Source organism: Thunnus albacares, chromosome 22, assembly GCF_914725855.1.
Source record: "Thunnus albacares chromosome 22, fThuAlb1.1, whole genome shotgun sequence".
NCBI classification, from domain to species: Eukaryota; Metazoa; Chordata; class Actinopteri; order Scombriformes; family Scombridae; genus Thunnus; species Thunnus albacares.
This window is the reverse complement of record NC_058127.1, coordinates 24,645,568-24,668,030: the sequence shown is the minus strand read 5'-3', so window position 1 is coordinate 24,668,030 and position 22,463 is coordinate 24,645,568. Positions and strand designations below refer to the sequence as shown.

Here is a 22,463-nt window from a genome sequence, read left to right as displayed (position 1 = left end):
ACTTAAATCCAAACATTAAACGCTATGAAATTACCACTGAATCATAGAAGAAAAACTAATTGAGAGTAATGATGTGTACTCACCAAACCATGCTTGCTGGTCTCCCTGCACTTCAATGGCCAGGCCAAAATCTGCCAGTTTGACCGCTGCTCCCTTCAACTTGCTGGCTAGGAGCAAATTCTCTGGCTTGGAGTGAAGAAACATAGATAAAAACTTTCAGCATCTTGCACGGATAGAGTGATATTAGCTTAAAATGAAAATAACATGACTGAGGTAAGTATTAAAAGATCTAGTGTTTTGGTTACTGGCAGCTTTTAAAACTATGGGAAGGGTTATTATACTGCATAACCACATCAGGGACTGATGTCATCCATGTGTGTTTGAGTGTTCAGCAGCTAGGACTAAAGGCCGAACTAGAGGCTAACTGTAGCAGCTGTCCAGTCTAACAGATAAATGTCTACTGGAGCGAGGCATGTCAGACTCAGAGTCCAGCCTGTACACACATACAAAGTTACCACTGACTCATGTGGAGCCTGATTACGTTCAGGTTGAGTCAGGGGCCGCTGCAGACCTCAGCCCAGTGGCACGTGGTACGTATCATTCAACAAGATGCTGGCAAGCTGCGGTCAAATTGGCAATACAAGTCCAGCTGGTGGAGATGGACTTGGTGAGAGAGGCGGACAGTGACTCATGCCAACCCCTCCCAGCAGAAGACGGGCGGGTGGGGCTTCGGGAAAGGTTCGGAGGGAATGAATAATGTATTTGCTGACATTTCTGAGGCAGTTTCCTTGATGGAGCGAAAAAGGAAATTATTCACAACGACTGAGCCGTACTGTGATGATAACAAACGGAAAGGATGCTGTTGAAAAGGATAGCTGCTTATATTGGGCAACAATTACATCCAGTTACCTGAACACCAGTGTGCACACTGGTCGTACATTATGAGGGGGGGACGTGCAAGCCATAATTCATTCTGATTGTCACATACAATACATGAGTTCACATGCAGTATACTTTTAACTATATTTTCACTTCCACATATATATGAATGCTTTACACACTTACACACCGCACAGGGCCTTTTGTCAGGGTGTTTTACAGCATGGGTAAAAGCACTGCTGATATATACCCTGTAATATGGTTAATCATCCAATGAGAACTAGACACATAGATGGCCAGCCTCCAAGGGCGTCAGTATGCTTTAAACACAGAATTGTTGGAGCGTCAAACAGTGCTTTTCCCTGCTACACCCACACCTTGGGGAAATGCGGGGGGGGGGGGGGGGGGGGGGGGTTACATCGAACCGATCTTTTTAATTTGACTTGACACTTTTCATATGTATAACTACAAAGTAAATCACCATGAAAGCCTCTGAGGACAGACAAAGTTGAGTTATCCCCATTAGTGCGATTCATCACTGCTCTATCCACACTTCTTACACAAACTTCACAACACAACAGAACATTTAACTTCGCCTCCAAGAAATGTCTGGCTACTGAGTGTTTTCTATCTCCCCTTTTTAATGAAGCTCAGATGTTCTATAATAACTTTTTTTGATATGCTTTATTACATGGACAGCTGATCATATAGATCATATTGCTTGTTCTACAGGTGAGGAGGCTATGTGTATTTATAATTTCACCTGTGACTGGGAGAGTAAAACTTTTAAAGTTCAGCTTTAAATTTAAAATAGACCTGATTTGATAACCATGGCTTTAATGTTCTTTCCTCTCTTAAAGGCCCCATGAAACAGAAGTTAGAGTGTCTTTAGCTTCTGTACTGTGACATATTTCCCAGTGAAATGGAATATTTGAGCAGTGTACAGTTACAAGAAGGATTTACATTAAATCATTTGCATTTGATTAGACCATTAAAAAGTGGGCAGGGCTCAGCTGCAGAGAGAAATGGAGTTACAGAGGACTGTTGGCTCCAAACACACCCGAACCTGTTGTTAGATCAGGAGGAGGATGATCTGGCACGAGATAACACCTTGTTTTGGAAATGAAAACAAAGTTTTTTGCCCACTGATATCCAAATACACATCTCTTCCCATCTCTCTCTATAATGCTGCAAGTGCTATTTTATAAGATGGGTGTGACTAGCTACTCACCCCAAAGTCACATTTGATTGGATGAACTTTTGTAAATGCCCCTGAGTGTAGGATGAGTCATCAAATATTTGAAACCATTTTACAGGAAAAGAAAAGATTTTGTCGTAAAATACTGATTTTCTGACATATACTTGGCATACAGCAAGAGATAAATGAACAATGAACACATGGACACAGGATTAAAACTGGGAAAACGTATATTTCATTTCACTGGGACTTCAAATGTAACCAAAAATATTTTCTAGTTGTGCATAATTTTGTAAAATGGAACCGATAAAAAGACTCTTTCTGGATTTATAATCTCAGAAGCTAAAATTTCAGGGGAATAGCAATGATGATGTTTTTGCTGACTGCTTATAAAACCAGACACAAGAACCGGGCCTAGACATACTTGTGTCCGTTGCCTCCAACTGTCCTGACTGGACATCAGCAAGCCACAATACCACAAGAATTCTTCAAAATTATTCAAAAAACCTATACCGCTGGCTGTAGTACTTGAATTTCATGTGTTTGTAAGAGGCGCAGACTGAATTATGGCTTGTACAGCTCTTAATATACTTAATATTTTTTATATACAGTCTGTGGTATTCATTCCAGACAGCATCAGTCATGCCATTCACTGCAATCAATTGAAGTGTCAAGTCAATGTGCGCATTTCAAGGTGTCTTGAGCAGTTAGTAGAGCATGTGTGAATGCTGAGACTTGCGGTTCAGGAGGACATGCTGTGGGCAGAGGTTGAGGGGGAGGAAGGAGGGAGGCAAAGGGAAAGAGACGGTGGAGGTCAACAGCATCATGCAGTCATTGCAAACTTTCCCCCCTGCCATCCACCACCCCAGCCCACTGCAACCACTTGATCCCAGCCCTGGAAAACAACCATGGAAAACTGGTGGACAGGTAAGGGTCAAATGAAGGACATGGAGAAGGGGAAAACAAGTTTGAGTTTGATCATTTCAGACAACTGTGTACCCTAACCCTAACCCTGGCAGGGCAGGGTTCCAACCAATGTATTAAACTGCCACAGTTTAATTTGCCCTGCTACAGTTTCACGTCGGCATCCCCCCGCATATAACTGACACTTGCCCCACACACACACTCTGCAGGGGGGGATGCCATTGAGAATCTCTAACCACTAAGCCTAACTTTGTCCTAACCTTCAACTTGGGTCCTATTTTTGTAGTTTTGGCCATAATATCTGTCAGCTATGATAAATACTGTACACCCCAAAGTATTCATTAAGAGCAAGGAACAAAGCAACAGGGCGGTCAGCCAACTTAGGCTGGAAGAGGAGAGGAGAATGTGAATGATAAAAATCACAGTTTACAGACCCACTTGAAGTAGATGAACTATGGTTCAACTTAGGCCTAGCATACTGTGTGCACACAGTTTTCCTGTGCATCCAGCATTTCAATCACATTCAGTGCAATCACTTTTGGTTTCACCACCAAATAAAGTAATTTAGATAATCTGACTAAACTGCTGGCTTGTTACCAACCCGTTTGATCATCTGGCTGCTCGTGTTTCTTGCCTGATTGGGTTTTGTTGTAGCAAACTTGCTGTATTCCTCAGATCTCTGCAGCAAAGTTGTGGGAATGAAAGTCCCTTTCATTTTCTCTAGAGCTGCAATGATTAATCGAGTAGATGCCAACTATTAAATGATTAACCAATTTTGATAATTGGTTAAGCATTGAGTCATTTTTTCAGAAGAAAATTTCCAAATTCTCTGATTGAACTTCTCAAATGTGAAGATTTTCTGGTTTATTTAGTCCTCTGTGACAATAAACTGAATGTATTTGGGTTTTGGACTGTTGGTCGGGACAAAACAAGACATTTGAGGACGTCATCTTGAGCTTTGGGAAACAGACGTATTTCACCATCTCCTGACATTTTATGGACTAAACAACTAATTGATTAATCGAGGAAATAATCGATTAATTGATTGCATTAGAAAATTTCTGGTTCTTTAACAAAAAAAGACTGTGTACATATAAATTTTAAGGGAGAATTTTCTTACAAATCCAAAAGATGCAAGAAACATCCAATCATGAGCTTAAAATTGACAGTGGGTGAAAACTAAACATCTTTCAATTTTGGATGAATTCAGCAATTGCAACAACAAAGCATTTCGAACTGGCCCAATTCACACCTTTGACTGGCTTCTTCTCCATAGTAATAGCAGCCGAGGCTCATGGGTATTGTAGAGCCTTCTGTCAATGCCAAGGTAGTAGCCAAAACATAAAAGATATAGGGCTGTTACATTACCAGTGGGAGTCCAGTTTCCAATAGTTTTAAATTTGCAATGGAAATACAGAATGTGGAAATACACTTCTGGAACCAGGAGCTACCCTCACTTTAAAACTTTATTATTTTGTTTTATTCATGGCTGACAGAAACAATGGCTAAGGCTAGAAAAATAAAACCTTAGTTGTAATAAACTGGAGTTGTCATTTAAAGTCAAATCAAAACTAAAAGAGTGTTCCTATTAGGCTGCATCACTAGAGGATTTGATGAAGTGCTTTATAATCTGCTTTATGATCACACAGATGGTACCATATGGATGGAAGGCACTCAGTGTGCTCTAACGCCTCTTGATGCCTCATTTCTTTCCTTTTTTTTTTTTTTTTTTATCTTTTACTCATCACTAGACTGAAAGCATTCCGACAGTCTCTAATTACTGCCTAGTTTGGTTTCAGGCCTGCAGATAAGATTACAACAGCCACACGCATGCAAACGCAGTCAAACTTACAGGGTAATGAACACAAATCAATACCCAGTAAACATTTCACTGACGAAAATGTGCAGGATGTGGGAAACTTCACCATCTAACCACATTACTGAGTCTTGTCATATCAGCGTACAGTATGTTCAACATTGAAATGGTTGTTGGGTATACACACACACACACACACACTAACACTGGGTTTCTGTATGTGTGTAAAGTACAAAGTATAGTTCATATCAGATTGATAAGGATTCATGCTCCCTCTTTGCTGCTGGTGTGTAATAGCTGTAATTGGATTCTGTCTGATACAGGCAGCCATAAAGTAGATAAAATTACTGGCCTGCTATACCAGCCTGAGGGTTCTGCTTTAATCTGGAGGACTACTACTGTTACTGACAAATGCACACACTGCACTTGCTGCCAACAACTGTCCCCTGAGTTTTTATTCTTTTTTTTTTTAGGAAGAGAGTCAGACATTTTGAAAGACAGCGTTTGGAAAAGAATATGAAGTCACTGAACTTATAGATTTTGCAGCTACTTCATCAAAAAAAAAAAAGTGATGTAAACAGAAGAGGAAAACCTCAGACAAAAGACAAAAGGAAGAACAAGAAGGAAACCAGTCAGTCCTGTTGCTAGATTTGCACAGATCAATATTCTGCCATTATCAATCTAATTACTTTAGACAAAATTGAATCAAAATAACTGGTTAAATTTGTGAAAAGCACTGCAGTGTATAGCAGAAATAGTTACTGTTATAACCAAAACTAACACCATCAAAGCAAGTTGTCAGTATTAATATAAAATACAGCAGACCTGTGAACTTGGTGGTATTGACCTGCTTCTTTTCAAGCATTTGTAGAATTGTTCTTTACAAGTTCGCTCTTTCCCACAACAGAATGACATTAATTAGTGCCAGACAATGACATGGTGCAGGTTTGGTTTCAAAAGTTGGGAAACACAGTCAAGTCAGTGGTTCTTCAACAGGGTTGAGGAAGGTGAAACAGGAAGAGAACATCCGTTATTTAAATGAGGGAAAAAGAAAAGAGAAGGGACAGCTTGGGGATGGACTATCCTTCAATCAGAGGACGATGAGTCCAATCCTGATGTTACCATTCATCTAATGCTGTACATTTGTTCTTGACCAAAGAAATTAATATCTGTGACACTTTTCAATTCACAGTCCACTTCCTAGCAACACATGTGATGCTCTTCATAAGTAACATGAGCTACATATGGAAATTATGGGGGGGGGGGGGGAGATAACCTCTGGTAACCTGTATCTGCACAAAGATGGTCTCTGGCGTTGAATGTGAATCTTACTTGGTCCACTAACTCCTGCTCAATGACCTTTGACTCCTTCTCAGTCTATGCTGTGAGCGGTTTTGGTTTTGGTTTTTGGTTTTGGTGTTTGTTCAGTCTCTTGTCCAGGCTCCCTGCTGTTTCATCAATGTACAGTTTGTCTCTAGAGGGCTTCTGTCTTTAGAATGTACCAGCAAAGATCTTGAGATGTTGAATGGTTTATGGTAAGTCTTGACTCCTTGTGACTGACAGCCCAGCCATGCAAGCGTGAACCACTGGGATGCTTCTTTTAGTCCCTGTTGAGTCTATAGCATCCATCGTGGTCTCAAGTCTGGGCAGGTTTCTTATCATCCGCTCTTTGTGGTCAGATCTATATATCCTCTTGCGCACTGATAAAATGCTCTGTGTAAGAGGGTTCTTACCACTGATCTTTAAATTGAGATATTCAATGGGGTCCAAAAGTCTGAGACCACTTTCAAGTGGAAAGCGGTCTGTGTGAGTGGGTTTCCTCTGGTTAAAAGCTCTGAAAAAGCTGGTGAGACTTTAAATTGAGATTATATTGTCGCACCTACTGATCTTAAGTCAGAAATAAACTTGCATGCTAAAAGAGTGCTAGAGCAGCCTGCTCTAAGAAAAGCATAATTGTAGTGGTTCTAAAGGAGGCCTGTATGTGCCGTTACTGCTCCACAAAAATTTATGACACTCCACCGGCATGTGTCTAGACTCTCAACATAAACCATAAAACTTTGCACGAACTTTATAACGACTGCTATGTTTTGCTTTCCTAGGCACCTGTTTGTGGGTGTTTTGGACTCCGTGTGCTACCAAAAATCATTATCTTGTGAGATGAAATCACATGAATACACATACAATGTGGCAAAACAGAGCTTCCCATCGTGCCACTGCTCTCCAGCTTGCTTATTTGTTTTGGTTGTATTTGTTTTGTCTTTGTTTTTCTGCAGTAAGCCGGTGCAGCTGCCTGGCAACAGCCAATCAGAGAGCAGAAAAAGAGGCAGTCGGTGAATGCAAAATGTGAGCTCATTATTGCTGAAGGTAAACCTAACCTCAGACACACCTGGGATCATTTGATTGGCAAATCAGAGATGACCAAACCACAGTGAGTAAAAGTAGCATTAGAGGTGTTAACCAGACTACTGTGGACGTAATGTTTAGTTTAAAGTCCACCCTCAAAAAAATTGAGTTATAATGACATCTCTATTCTTCCAAAGCTCCTGACAGGACAAGGGGTATCATTCATGGAGGTACGTAATTCTCCCAGTACACACCCACAATACTGCTATAGTAAACAAGGGAATCTGTATTAAGAGGTGAAATAACATTATTTATTCTATTAAAATAACTACCTGGTATAAAATACATAAGAGCTTGTTCTTGATTCAAAATTTTAACCGAAAGTCTGCCTTATAAACTAGAAGTGAGGAGTTTGAAGGGGATCTAATAATGAGACACTATAAAATTGCATTATGTGAGGTGTAGTTGTTTTTGGAATTTGACCTTTGCCAAGAACCAAAAGTCAGCTACTGCTGCACCCCATTTTTTAAACATGTCCCCTAAGTTTATTCCTGTAGTACCCCTTTAAAGGACCAGCGTGTAAGATTAAATGCCATCTAGTGGTGAGGTTACAGATTGCTGACTTCACAATATTATTATTGTGAATATAATATTCCATTTATTCCAAGTCTGCCTCAGATACAGTGCTCGTCAGATCGTTCAACTGCTTCTGAAACCCCCTTTCTGGAACAGTGGAATCAGTATCTCAGATGATTTTTCTCACTTCACAAAAGACAATCCAACAATCATACCCACTTTAAGACTGTTCAGGTGTGAACCATTTTTCAACTACTTCTGTCACTTTTGGTGCATCGCATGAGGGGAGTGTGCTCCATTGTCCCCATTTGTAACATTAATCTTGTCAAATAAAGACACAAAAGATGGACAAATGACGACAAACCAGTTTACTTAGAGCATACTGAAGGCCTTGCAAAAACTCTAGAAATTTACTTAATCATGACAACTTTGAAAATAATAAATCATAGGAATTTCTCTCTAACCAGTTCAATATCAACTATGTCAGCTATGGGTTGCTGATACAGTCTACCTCACAGACGCTGCACTTGACCACACTGCAAAGACTTACAACTATTTGCCAGCGAGATACTAACAGACATATATATGTGACCAGAAATAACTATAAGTAAACTTAAATGCCACTGTGAATCTGATTAAACAGGCAAATAATTAGCACACAATAATACTTTTAGAGCATGCAATAATGCTTTTACATCAGGTGACACTACAGCACATAGTGTCGCCAGGTCAAACCTGACACTAGGAGCATGTGGCAAGGCATCAGGACTATCACCGACTACAAGAGCAGCTCTGTCTACCCCCACAGTGATGTCACACTGGCCAACAAGCTCAACACCTTCGCTCGCTTTGAATTTGGCAACAATGTGACAAGTGCAAGAATCCTGGCCATAGAGGATAAACAGGTTCTCACACTGAGCACACCTGATGTGCAGCACACACTAAGGAGGGTCAATCCATGCAAAGCTGCAGGCCTGGACGGAGTTTCAGGACAGGTACTTAAGGAGGTAGCTTAAGTATTTACAAGAATCTTCAACCTGTCTCTGGCAACGGTCCCCAAGTGCCTAAAGTCAGCCGTCATAGTGCCGGTGCTGAAAAAAAAAAAACAAACATCAGCAATCTGAATGACTATCGTCTGGTTGCCCTCACACCAACAATAATGGAGTGGGTTGAAAGGTTGGTCCTCTCCCACATCAAAGCCATCATCATCCCTGCCTCACTGGACTCATAACGGTTCTCTTACAGAGCTAACAGATCCAAAGAGGACGCCATCTCTCCAGCTCTTCACGCTGTCCTGACTCATCTGGAGAGACAGGGCACATACATGAGGATGCTATTCGTACACTACAACTCTGCTTTCAATACTGGCATCCCCAGCAAGCTCACCTCCAAACTCCACCAGCTAGGGCCTCAGCTCATCACTTTGCAACTGGATCCTGAATTTCCTGTCAGAGCATCTTCAGGTGGTGAGAGTGGGCCCCCACCTGTCCTCCACTATAGCTCTGAGTACTGGTACACCACAGTGATGTGTACTGAGCCCCATCCTCTACTCCCTCTTCACACACGATTGTGTTCCTGCATTCGCCACTAACACCATTGTTAAGTTGGCAGATGACATAACGGTTAACAAGCTGATTTCCAACAGTGATGAAGGCCTACAGAGTAGAGGTGCAGAACCTGGTGTGCTGGTGGTCAGAGAACAACCTGTCCCTTAATACAGCAAAGACAGAGGAGCTGATCATCAACTTTGGAAGGTCACAGGATGACAAGTACGCTCCGGTCTTCAGAGTGTCCAGCTTCAGGTTTCTGGGCTCAGAAGACCCACAGCAGCAGCTGATAGGAAAGCTTTTCAGTGGGTTGTCTTCAGCGCAGAGAAGATCATTGGGATACAGCTCCAAGCCCTGGAGGACATCTACAGCTCACATTGCCTCAGGAAAGCTACCAGCATTTGTAAGGACTCTACATACCCATGCCATCGTCTGTTCGAACTCCTTCAATCTGGCAGACGTTATAAGGCCTTCTACACCCGCACCTCCAGACTCAGAAATAGTTTTTCCCCCAGAGTTATAACTGCTCTGAATAAGTCCACTAAATACCCCTCCTTAATCTGTCTGACTGCCCCCATAATTGTCTGGCACAATTGACTTCATATACACACACATACTGCACTATGCTGCCATGTAAGCTATACGTTACACAGGGGTCCACTCTCATCTTTCTGTAGTACTGTCTTGTATCTGTAACTACAACACAGTGACAGCTGCTGTAATTAATAACCTCAGTGTACAGGGACTAATACATTCAGCCACAGTATTTTTATGAAGATGCTATATGTACATTTCAATTCTGTTTTGGTTTTGATGCTGCATTGCACACTTGAGCTGCTTGTACTGTTTAATACTGTCAGACACTGTTTATACTATTATATACTGTTTATACTGAACATACTGTTAAGACTGTTTGTTACTTAATTCCTACCTTGCTATTTTTCTGTACTGTATAGATTCTGTTGCTGCATTGCACTTCTGACTATAAATAATAATACATATGAGAGAATCAGTAAACTAACCAAACAATCAAAAATTTAAAAATTCACCTTAAATTTTGTTGTTGTTGTTTTCTCGAACATGGGTATAAAATGCTCTATAGTTTTATTTTATAAATAACCACTGCATTACTTCTGTCATTATTTATTGATTGATCATATCATGTCTGTGAAGAAAAAGAATCTTGTAACTTGAAGTACCACAGTAGATGTTCTCCAGACACATGTGCCTGTTTTACAAGGCCCATAAACAGTATGCGCTGCTGTTTACAGCTGCAGAGTAATTGAGTGGAGGACTGCCAATCTTATTTCCAGGACCATTAACACTTTTCAGTAACCATTGTTGGGGCCTGCGGACTGGCTGCTTCCTTTGCTTAGTGGAGGCGTTGAGATTGATATTTTATTGAAACATGAACCTGGAAGATGTAACCAAACATCTCCGAGGGGAGTGGGTCAGTAAAGGCGTATGAGTTTTATAAAGGAGGGGTAGAGTTACATAAGTATAAACGTGGAAAAAAAAGAAGTTGGGTATAGATGTTTAGGGAAGTCGATAAAAAGTAAAGAAATTAACACAAAGTACAGTTATAAGACGAAACAGGATGTATGGAGGAAACTTAGGCCACATGACAGAAACTAAAATATATTCACCGTGTGTCTACTTACCTTGAGGTCGCGGTGGACCACACCCATCTGGTGGCAGTGGAGCACAGCCTCTAGGATCTGCTGAATGCAATGACTGCATGCAAACACCAGGGGGCCATGGGTTAGTGACAAGCTACCACTCACTGTCTGTAGCTGTGAGCTCGCTTTGACACTCGGGGAGCTGCTGGCCGTGTTAGTGGGGAGACTGTACAGCAATGTGGCAACTGACCCACCTGGAGAGGCCATAACGAGGGGTAATTTGGAAAAACGGACAATTTACTCTATAGTGTTCAAAATGTTTTTTTTGTGTTGCCATGGTCACCAATTGATGTTTGCTGTGACAGGCTCAGAAAAGAAAAAAAAAATTGCTCTACAGTACACACACACACACGTACACACATACACACAGCCAATTCTCTGCCCGAGTATCAAAACAGAAGTGGTGTTAGCTCCTGGCCAACTGGAGGCAGGACCCTGGGAGGGTGAGGAGAGAGGCACAGGAGCTGAGGCGAGGTGTGGTTTGAATCTGATACTGGTCCTCAGTAATGAGCTGTCAGTGTGAATAAGTTTGGAGGTTTTGTCCCCCCCCATTTAACATGGGGTGGGTCGCAACATAGTGTATCAAGCACTGTCAACAGCACCTCTAGAGATTATTTGACTGGACTGACTACTGTTACAACAAGAAGACAGTTTGGTGTAGACTAGCCTAGAATTATTACTTGTTTTTACATCCCAATTTAAAAGAATGCAACTTTTAAACTGAAAAATGTAACTTCTATTACATCCACAACAATGTCTTAACAAATTGTAAAAAAGGTTTTCTGAAAGTACAGTTGGTGATGGTCAATCTCTGCAGCTATAAAGACAACTGTTGCTGTTGTCAGCTGTGGCTAATTAACGTTAATTCTGCCTGTTGTAAGGTCATAGAAAGCTATGGTTATATTTTTTAATCTCTGGCCATCAGTTCTATTAGTTATGAAGATGAAATCTCAACAGGTGGCAACATTGCAAAAAATTGCCAGATGAGGATGAGACAGGTTGCAAACAAACCAGCAGTTCAAACTGATTCATCATCTGGATAATTCAGAAGTAAAAGGTACAGTAAGCACACCAGAAATGTGATTAAAAATCCCTCATTTCACATGAAAACTGTGGAATTTATTATTATATAATTTGTCTTTTTTTCTTTTCAAATAAGTTCAATTTACAACCTCTGATCATCTGACTGCTTGGGTTTCTTGCACCTTTCGACAAAATTTTAGAGAGTTCTAAAATCTCAGCAATTACAATGTTAACATAACTGACAGAACTGACAGCCAGAGCTATGTGAAAAAACCCCAAAGTACTGTCAGAACCACTAATAGGTTAATATGTGAATTGTCTTTTCTGTAACTTACTGATGTTAAAAGAGATGAATTTTTAATGTAGCAATAGGTTCGTTCAGGTAGTTCACGCTTGATACAAACTTATCTTGTTTAAAACCAGGCCTATGTAGAGTCACAAAATGTTAAAAAGTTAAATTTTTAAAAAATAATCACAGTTTAAATCACAGTTTTGGTTTTAAAAAATTACATATTCAATTACATATTTCCCTTAAATACAGTCGTGGACTGCAGCTATCAGTGCAAAAATGAGTAATTGATATCTACAGTATGCTGTCAAAGTGGTGCTTATTTACAGTGGAGGGGCTGTTGATTCAAACGCTGCTTGACGGCTTTAATTCTGATTTGACATCAAAGCATAAATTAGTGTCATATTAAACTTTGTGTTTTGAGTGTTATAATTTAGAATACAAATTGTCATACACCTATATAGATGGAATCTAAAGCCCCATCTTCCTCCTCTTGTTCCTCCTCCTCCTCTCTCAGGCCTCAGCCTCACAGTGGCTGTGTCAGAGCATGGGCTTGGACAGATGCTACATGCACTTTGTGCCCTGGCATACAGGGGAGGCAGGCCATGATGAGATCTACCAACCCCCCCCAGCACTACACGACCGCCTCCTCTCCAGCCAGCCTACCCACAGTGCCCTGCAGCAGGGGATTTCCTGTCAGGTGGGGGGGTGTGTGAGGGTGACTGGCAGAGAAGGGGAGGGAGTGTGGTTTTGGAGGAGGCGGCGCTCGGTGATTGGTTAATTGGTCGACTGATCAGGCAGTGGAGGAGCGAGGCAAGGTGCCGCAGGAGGGCAGGCCTGTGTCTTTTTGCTGTTACTGTTTCCACTTACTAACCTTTAGGTCCCTGTGTACTATGCCATTTATGTGGCAATGATTTACACTTTCTAGAATCTGCTGTATGCAGTGACTGTGGAGGAGAGAGAGACCAGGCCAGAAGCAAAAAGGAGAGGAAGAGGGAGAACAGGTAAATGTCAGAGAACTAAGAAACAAGAACGGGCAGACAGAACACACCAGACACATGAAATACAAACACTTGATTGACAAAGGGAAGGTTTTAAAGGAAAAGTTCAACACTTTGGGAAGTACGCTTATTTGCTTTCTTCTCAAGAGTGAGGTGAGAAGACCAATATCAATCCCATGTCTGTACGGAAATGCCCCTGAAAGAACACATTTTTACCTTTCTGATCATGTAAGACTTAAACAAACAATAGATATTGTGCAAATAAGGAAACTTTAGAGGTGTTTTTTTTTGTTGTTTTTTTTTTTTACCTTAGACAGAGGCAGGCTAGCTGTTTCCCCCTGCTTCCAGTCTTGCTAAGCGGGGGGAAATGCTAAGCTAGGTTAACCATGTTGTGATACCACCTCTGTGCTTAAAACACAGCCATGAGATTTACAACAACTCTCTTTATCTTTTCATTTCACTCTCAGAAAGACAGTGAACGAGCATGTTTCCCAAAATATTGAACTGTTCCTTTAAGCCACTCAAAAGTAGAGAAATATAGAAATAGAACAGATAGAAAGGACACATGCATTATCTTTTAATCTAAAAAGCTCTTTTTAAAACCTTTAAAATATTTTTTACAAATCAAAATCCACCACAAAATAGAATCCAGATGATCAAATAAAACCTAATTCTGATTCGTTATTTCATAAATGAACAAGTCTCTTGTTAAGATGACATCAAAACAGTTACTACTCTTGATGACAAATCCTGGAACTGAAAGACAAACTTCAGCGTATTTAACTTCAAGCACACCAGTGAGATAACCAAGCTGGATGGAAAACTGAACATCCTCAAAATAACTAAAAACTAAATCTTATAGGAACATATAACATGCTTTGGAATGAAGCTTTTCTTGATACTGGGCTACTTGTAAACAAGTCTAAAAGTCTACAGTCATGCTAGCTGCTTTGTGAGGCTGTGCCTGCAGTGCTTTGAGCTAAATGCTAACGTCAGCATGCTAACAATGACAAAAACTACCTTGTCTATGTAAAGCAGGTATAATGTTTACCATGTTCACCAGTTTAGCAAGTTAGCATGCTAGCTTTTCTTAATTAGCACTAAACATGAAGTACAGCTGAGGCTGACAGAAATGTAATTAGTTTTGCAAGTAGATAACAAACCAAAGCACTGGACAAATTGAAATTCTGACCTGATGATGGCGCCAAAGTGATTAATATTCATCCTGAGAGGAACATGAACGTACACTCACCGAGCACTTTACTAGGGAACACCTCAATACAATCTAATGCAATGCAATTTTACGAAGCTTATACATTTTTCAATATAAGGCACTCCAGTACACCACCACCACCCACTATGATCTCAACAATAAACATAAAGTTGAATGATCATCTTTCTGACGATGTCAACAAAAACTGAAAATGTATAAGCTTCATAAAAGCAGAATTTATGGCACAGGTGTTGTATTGGATTGCATTAGGTGTTCCTAATATAGTGGTTGGTGAGTGTAAGTACCAAATATCATGATAATCCATCCAACAGAGGCATTTCACTTAAAATCACCAATGTGAACCTGATGATGGCACTAGAGCAAAAGTTAGAAGCAAAGTCATTGGGATTGATCTGGGAGCCATGAATGTCTACTAAATTTCATGGCGATCCATCCAATAATTTTTGAGATATTTTACTTTGGACCACTGACAATAAATAATTATGGTGACGCATCTCCATTTCCTACCAATATGCAATATGTGTGACGCCATTTGGAGCCAGAGTCTGCAAAGTAGAGTGGCGCCTGAAGTTTGAGAGCAGCTGTCAATCATGATGTCACACCACCTTTCTATATTGTAAAATATCTAATTAAAAATAAACTTATCAGAAAAATAAACACTTGGACAAACATCAGTATGATAAGAACTAACTAAAATGACAGAAACCATCTTTGGGATAATGTATTTGATGTGTACTTATTTAGTTTGGCTCATGTCCCATCCACTAACATGGAAGGGGCGGGACTTATGAACTATACTTCAGCCAGCCACCAGGGGGCAATTGAGATTCTTTGGCTTCACTTTTGGGGAGCTGTCATGTCGTCCATCTTTGTATACAGTCAATGGTTTGGGCCAAAGTGGTGGACCATCAGACAGACTGATCAACATCCCCCTCCATAAAGCCATGTGACTGGCATGGCTGACACAACAGATGGGGTTCTTTTTTGAGTGGATTTTCAATAAAGAAGGAAAAAGGTGAAATTGGGAAAAGCAGATCCATAATCAGAGGACAAAGTACAACAAGAAATGTAGGAAGAGAGGATTTGAGGCATAAAAGGCACATCAAAGGCAGCACAACAGAAAACACTTATGCACTGATGTATCCAATGCATAACGACGAAGAACTGTATTTTTGTGTATTTTGTATGTTGCAAACATTATCATTCACATATACACTGAAACATGTAGTTTCATAATGATGGATACAAGTATAGTAATCACGCTATGGTGTATCTGTCTGTCTGTCTTGAATATGCCTTTATGGTCCCAAAGTAGAATAACTGAATATTTCACATCACATACGATAAATTCAGAAATATCAACAGGACATGTGATCTATGCAGCCTGACTAAGCATCACACTGACCTGGCATCGGCTTCGCTGTAGTACTCCCTGGCAACAATGTCCTCAAACAACTCACCACCGGTTACTCTGGAGGAGAAAGAGACAAAAAGAATAAAAGAAAGAGAAAGTTAGAGGGAAAAGAAGTGACCTGCAAAACCACAGATGTTCATTTCACCTTTGGGAGAGGAAAAAGAGCAAAATGCTTAATAGTACTGCACAATGATAAAGCTCATCCGGAAGAGATTATTGTCAGACCAGCTGGGTCAAAAGCATGATGCTATGCCTTTTTGTGGTGAAATCACTACAATAACACATTTCAGCAGATATGGTCACACTGTGTATGGACATTGTTTATTCAGCTGGAAGGAGTTTCCGTGTCTTTCCATGAGGTTATGACTCAATTCTAGATTGCTTTTCCAAGTGGCTGAGCAACACCACTGGATAACAACCAAGGTGCAATAAATATGCAATAAAGCACTACATAGTATAAACACTGAGATCCAGCAGTTGGACCTAAATCTCAATCCACAAGTACTGTATTAGTACTGTAGTAACATTTTTCTGATGCAAATACTAATGTTTATATTGGTAACTTTAAAAGGGACACACTTTACTCAGTCTGTGAAAACAGTTGTATGTGGGGCTGGGCGATAAAATGATTTTGATATGGGATCACGATAAAAGTTTTGTCAATAATGAAAATAAACTTCTGACATTTTTACTCAATATATATATATAAAAATAAACACACACCCATACACACATAAATATTATATGTATGTATCTGTGTATATATTATATACATATACATACAAAAAGTGTCCCTTCTCTGTAGCATTAACTGCTTGACCACATATGTTCAGCTGATCAGGGTGCAGTGAAGGTGAACTGGAAATTCATGAAATCCCATAATCACTTCCAAATATCTCCAAATAATATCCAAATGGGTGTGCATAATTTTAGGCAAACCAATACAACCTAGTGGTGATTGAATATTTTACTTCTTAAAATTAGAGGACTTAAAATAATGAAAAACAAAATTAAGGCAGCAGACAAATCCTTGGTTCCCAGAATAGGGCAAGTTACAAAAACACTGGATCCTACATTTCCCATAATGCATTTCAATATCTGCCTTCATTAGACCTACCCTACTTTGTAAATGACTGTATGAATTTAACCCCACACTCAAATTTCACGTTTCTCTGAATAACTTGTAGATTCCAAGCCAAGATAACTGTGACGACATCATCAGGATATTTATCCTACACTGGCCCTTTATGTAGCCACTCAATTCAGTCTCTGTCTCTAACAGGCAGTCTTAGCTCCTGTCTCTTTAAGGCTCCCTTCCCGATGAGCCAACTCTGTTCGGATTGGTCAGCATTCTAGAAGCCTGCTGAGGGGCAACCGTTTCAAAGTCAAGTTAAGTTACCGCTAATGCAAACCCAACATTTCCTGGTTTACTGCTTCATATTAAAAAAATTTAAATGACTAAATAATGGGAGACTTTTATTGTGAAGAATTTACAGGAAATGAAACATGTTCCTCACCGAATTAGCAGAGCTTTGTTAGCAGCGCTACAAACTGGTCTACACAACAAGATGTGGACATATTTCAAGCTCGAAATAATGCAGGGACAAATAGTAAAAGCAGAAACAGTCACATTGATGATGATGTCTGATGAAGAGCTACAAACAACCAGCACACCTCCAACAGGTAAACTACTTATTTTACTTGGCCCTGCTGTGTAATGGAAAAACTCACTAACTCACAGCGTGCCAGCTCAGCTCAAGTCATGGCTTGGTGCGACAACCCCCAAAACAATGGAAAAATGCTATAATGTTAGCGGAGCAGAGCAGTGAACTCATGCTGTGCGTGGAGCAGATGGTCATATAAAGAAATCTGTCACAAGCCGACATCAGCTTGGGCTGAAAGTAGAAAAAAAAAACCGTTGGAAACTGAGCATTCAGAGAAGTCTGAAACCAGTGTTTTTGGTTCACAAGGATCACTTCTACATACGCTTACCTTGTTATTTGACACTTTGGCCACGTTTGACACGAAGATAGGTCCCCTTTAATGTACAATGTAGGTAAAGATAGGTCCCCTTTAATGTACAAACTATGTACATTCCCTTTCCCTTTGTTTCCCTTTAACATGTAACAAGATGTTTAAAAGTAGGCCTCTAGGCCAATTTCCCAAAACACAGAGAATGACTTTTAGGATATTTTAAGGCAAAACTTTTTCCATTGCCTCTGGAAAACATTATCACTTTGAGTCTTCAGAGATTTTCATATTAAACTTTCATGGAAATTTGAATGACTTTGGTGTTGTGACAAATTCAGTTGTAAAAACACAGTGTTATTCTTGGCATGCATTCAGCTGCCAGGAAGTCATCCAAAAATGAATTGTAAAATGATTTTCTCTGATCTAGCATGTTCTTCCTATCTGTTACAATGCTTTTCAACTCATGCTCAATAAATATCAGGTTGAAATTGAGGTCCAGTAAACCTCTGGAGATATAATATGGTCAAACACAACACAATTTGTTCTACCCACTTGTAGTCTGTCTTGTAATCCTTTCAGGCAGGTTTTCTATTTAGGAAAAAGGGGGGAATGTTTTTTTTATCCCTATGTTGTCTTTTAGCCAAGAGAGGAACACCCTCTGTTCTTTTTTTATGGCCACTAGTCAAATTAAATACAGCATTTAAAAGAAATTCAAAGCAATTTCCTTCTAGCTGCCAGATTAGGTTGCACACAAGGAAGGGAAAACGGGAGGTGAAGGGGAAGAGGGAGAGAAGGGTGGGGGTTTGAAGGGAGGGAGGACGATTAAATGAAGTGAGAGAAAGCAGGATATTAGGTTCACTCATAGAAAAGAGTAATTAATTGCTGTATTAAGAGATTGAGAAATTTGGATGTAATAGAGCAGTGGTTCAGTGTTCAGTGATGTGTTTCAATGTGGGGGTCCTTGACTCCAAAAAGGTTGAGAACCACTGTGAGGATGAAACCTGACGACAGCAAAGGAGGTTGCTGAATTCAATAAAGATGACATATCAGAATTAGAATTAGAAATAGACGATGAAAAATATTTAGACAGACATAAGGAGCAGATAAAAGAAAAATGATTTATTTTCATATGAATAGTTTTTTTCATGTTTAAGCTATATCTATGCAACGCTTCGTGTTGCAGAAAATGAGGCAGATAGCTCACATTATACGCTTCATGAGAACAGATTGGAATTGGGGAGGAAACAAAGCTCATATTGACTAACAACCTTGAAATATGTCACAGTGGACATATGGAGCTGAAATGTTGGGGCGTGAGATGTAAATTTCACGTTTATTTCCCATTTTTCTACAAAATCATGCACACCGATGATCACTTCCAAATGGCCCTCAACTGCAATGTACGTGTAGCTCTGTAGCTCGTCCTCAACAACCCCTAAACTCCTTTTTAATTAATCTACCAAACAATTTTGATAACGCACAATGTACAATGTCTCAAAGAAAGCCTGGGGGCAAAGGGGAAGGCAATAGTATGTCGCTGTTGAAGAAAAAACCCATGGTTACAATGCCTAAAGAAAATCTGGACGATGCCATTGATAATGTTGTTAGGACCTGCTGTTAGGATTTAACCAGTTGGCAGTGAAAGAAGCGGTCAACAGTACTCTCATCCCACAGTTAACAGAACACATCAAATTCAACATACCAAGGATAATGTGTGTACGTTGCCCCCCACCCCAACCCCCCCCAACTACTCACACTTATCTAAACCTAGTTCCTTGGGCCAAGTAGGTAATGTAGCTGTAATTAATACTTGGCAATGAGTTTAAATGCCAATTGTCTGTGTGGTATTCTACCGCCCCCCTCAACATAAACCTAACTTCATCTCTGACTTTTCAGAGCTCTTATCATTTATGATGTCCAGTTATTATAAAATTGTTATTATGGGTGATGTTAATGTTCATATTTATTGTGCAAATGATCCATTCGCCTTAGATTTAAAAAATTTGTGCAACTCATTTGGCTTAACTAATCTGTTGGCTCTACTCACGAGTGGAGCCAACAGATTCTCCATTACTTTCAATCTTTCTGTCTGCAGTCTCTCCAGTTCCCCAGTCACTTGCTTAAAGAGATGCGTTATAAACTCCTCAACTTCAGCCATGTTTATTAGGGAATTTGACCAATCATGCAATAATTCCATGGCAGATACTTCCCTTGACAGTTTAGTAGATCAGTTTAATTCACTCTGTGTGGGCATTCTTAACAAAATTGCTCCCTTCAAAAACAAAAGTAAAACTGGTCTAACTGGTACTCCCTGGAACTTAAGTGGAAACACAGCAGACTTGAGGTAAATTATGCTCAGTTAAAAAATCTAATGTCCAATTACAACTCTGCTGTCAAAACGGCAAGAAAAAAATATTTTTCCAATATTATTGCTGAAAGCCACCATTATCCCAGAATATTGTTCAGAACTATTGAACATGTGGCAGTGGTCCTAAAAAATAATTCATTCCCTGATCATTCATCAGAAGCATGTGAGAACCTTCCATCATTCTTTACAGCTAAACTTGAAAAAAGTCAGGGGTCAGATTATACCACGGATTTGTAACTTTACTATTACCCACCCACCTACAGTCTCATTCCCCTCTTCTGAACTGACCTCGTCTGCTGGAGACTGACTGTCAGCTTAACTGCTCTTCATGTCATCTAGATGTAATCCCATCCAGACTCTTCAAAAAGGTCCCACCACATATTTTTCCAATTGTTCTTTCCATTATCAACTCACTAGCCACTGGCTATGTACCATCTTGTGGAACCTCTTCTCAAAGAATTGAGATCCTTATGTACTCAACAATTATAGATCAATCTCCAAACTCCCACTTCTGTCAAAGATCTTGTATACAAACAATTAAGTGCCCACAGAAGCCAACATGATATTTTTTTAAGTTCCATACTGTTTTTTGAGAAAAACATAGCACTGAGACTGCTCTACTTAGGGTGACTAATGATCTCCTTGCTGTTGATGCTGGTAAAGGGTCTGCCTTGAACTTACTTGATTTAACGTCTGCTTTGCAGGGGTTGCAGACACTGCTCTCAAGTGGTTCATCTCTCATCTTTCACACTTTACAGTCACTCTTGATAACTTGGTAACATCTACTGTCACTATGAACTACAGAGTACCTCAAGGCTCTTTCCTAGGTCCTCTTCTGTTCTGTATTTACATGCTTCCACTTGGTAGATTATTATACAATCATAAGATCTCCTTTCATTGCTATGCCGATAACACACAACTTTATGTCTGTAAAACCAGGATCCCCCCGCAGTCTGATTTCTTTAAAGACCTGTCTAAAGGATATCAAATGCTGGATGTCTAATAACTTCTTCCAACTCAATTAAGAAAAATCTGAATTAATCCTATTCGGGTCATTAGACATATCAGATTCCAGTGACACATTTGTTAACCTAGCGCCTTCCATAAAGCCCAATGTCAGAATTTAGGAGTCATCTTTGATTCCATTTTAATTTTCAGTCATGTCAGTAAGGTAGTTCAGCCCTATTTTTAATCAGCTTTGAATGGTTTAAAAAAATCAGATCATTCCTATTATCCTCTGACATAAAGAAAGTTATTCATGCATTTATTTTCTCAAGAATTGATTATTGTAATCAGTGTCTGAAATTAATGGGGGGCAAGGGCAAAAATGCCCCAAGAAATTTCAGAACGCACCTAAAATCTACAATCGAGGGGCAAAAATTGCCCCAAGAATTGTTTTTTTTTAAATTTACCAGTTTAGGCCGATATCTTAACCCTACATTGAGCCATAATTTTATCTTCATTGAATTCATTCCATTTCCGTTTCTAACACACACTCACAAACAGGGCTGCTGTTACGATACCTGGCAGAGGCCAGGCAATCCTGCACCTGTAGTGAAGTTGGCTGCTACAATGGACCGGTACCTCATTAAAATCATCATTAAAAAAGCTCCAACTGTTACCCAAGAAAACAATCTAAATCCTGAGCCATAATTACTAGTCCTAAACATACTCACAGCCAGGCTCAGATGCCGGGCACAACAACGCATATGTTTTGGGAATACTCACTGATCAGAGATTTTTGGACTCATGTTATGTCAACGCAGTCAGAGTTATTAGGATCTACAATAATGCCTAATCCCTGCCTTTGTCTGCTCAGTGACAACTCATCTCTATCTCTCAATTTAAATCAATCTTCCTTTGATTCAATGCTGGTTGGCGTCCTACCAGAGCATAGCAGACCTGCCAACCCTGGACAAATTTTTGAGTACCACTTCGGTGACCTAGATGCGTCAGATGCAAGTCACTGCTGTTTGCACAATGAATTATTGTACATAATTTGCATACATGCATATAACAGTACATCATTTGCATACATGCAGCAGTCAAACAGACAAAAAAGTGAGGTAAGCACTGATATGAAAATTCTCTATACCATTAACAGATTGTTTACAAAAATATCTGCAGATACCAGTACTCTTAGTTGATCATTTATGCCTATTTTTGCCCATTTGTCTTTCACCTGCCTAAACATAGCTTAA

General features: G+C 39.9%; 1 protein-coding gene and 1 long non-coding RNA gene across 12 annotated transcripts in view; one reads left to right on the top strand and one right to left on the bottom strand.

Moving 5' to 3' along the window:
- camk2d1 (calcium/calmodulin-dependent protein kinase (CaM kinase) II delta 1) overlaps positions 1-22,463 on the bottom strand; it is a 109,637-nt gene that overhangs the window by 31,396 nt on the left and 55,778 nt on the right. For 6 of the 11 annotated variants that reach the window (XM_044342352.1, XM_044342353.1, XM_044342357.1 and 3 more), the window contains exons 5-7: positions 15,915-15,980; positions 10,945-11,017; positions 84-186 (exon numbers count right to left, since the gene is read on the bottom strand). In XM_044342352.1, the coding sequence (XP_044198287.1) occupies positions 84-186; positions 10,945-11,017; positions 15,915-15,980 (242 nt within the window). Of the gene's footprint in view, positions 1-83; positions 187-10,944; positions 11,018-13,148; positions 13,222-15,914; positions 15,981-22,463 lie in introns of all 11 variants that reach the window. The other 5 variants (XM_044342348.1, XM_044342351.1, XM_044342349.1 and 2 more) reach the window with 1 other exon arrangement.
- Positions 3,991-7,917, top strand: LOC122974372. Its single transcript, XR_006400366.1, has 2 exons — positions 3,991-7,245; positions 7,358-7,917. It is a non-coding gene; the product is annotated as an uncharacterized LOC122974372 (long non-coding RNA).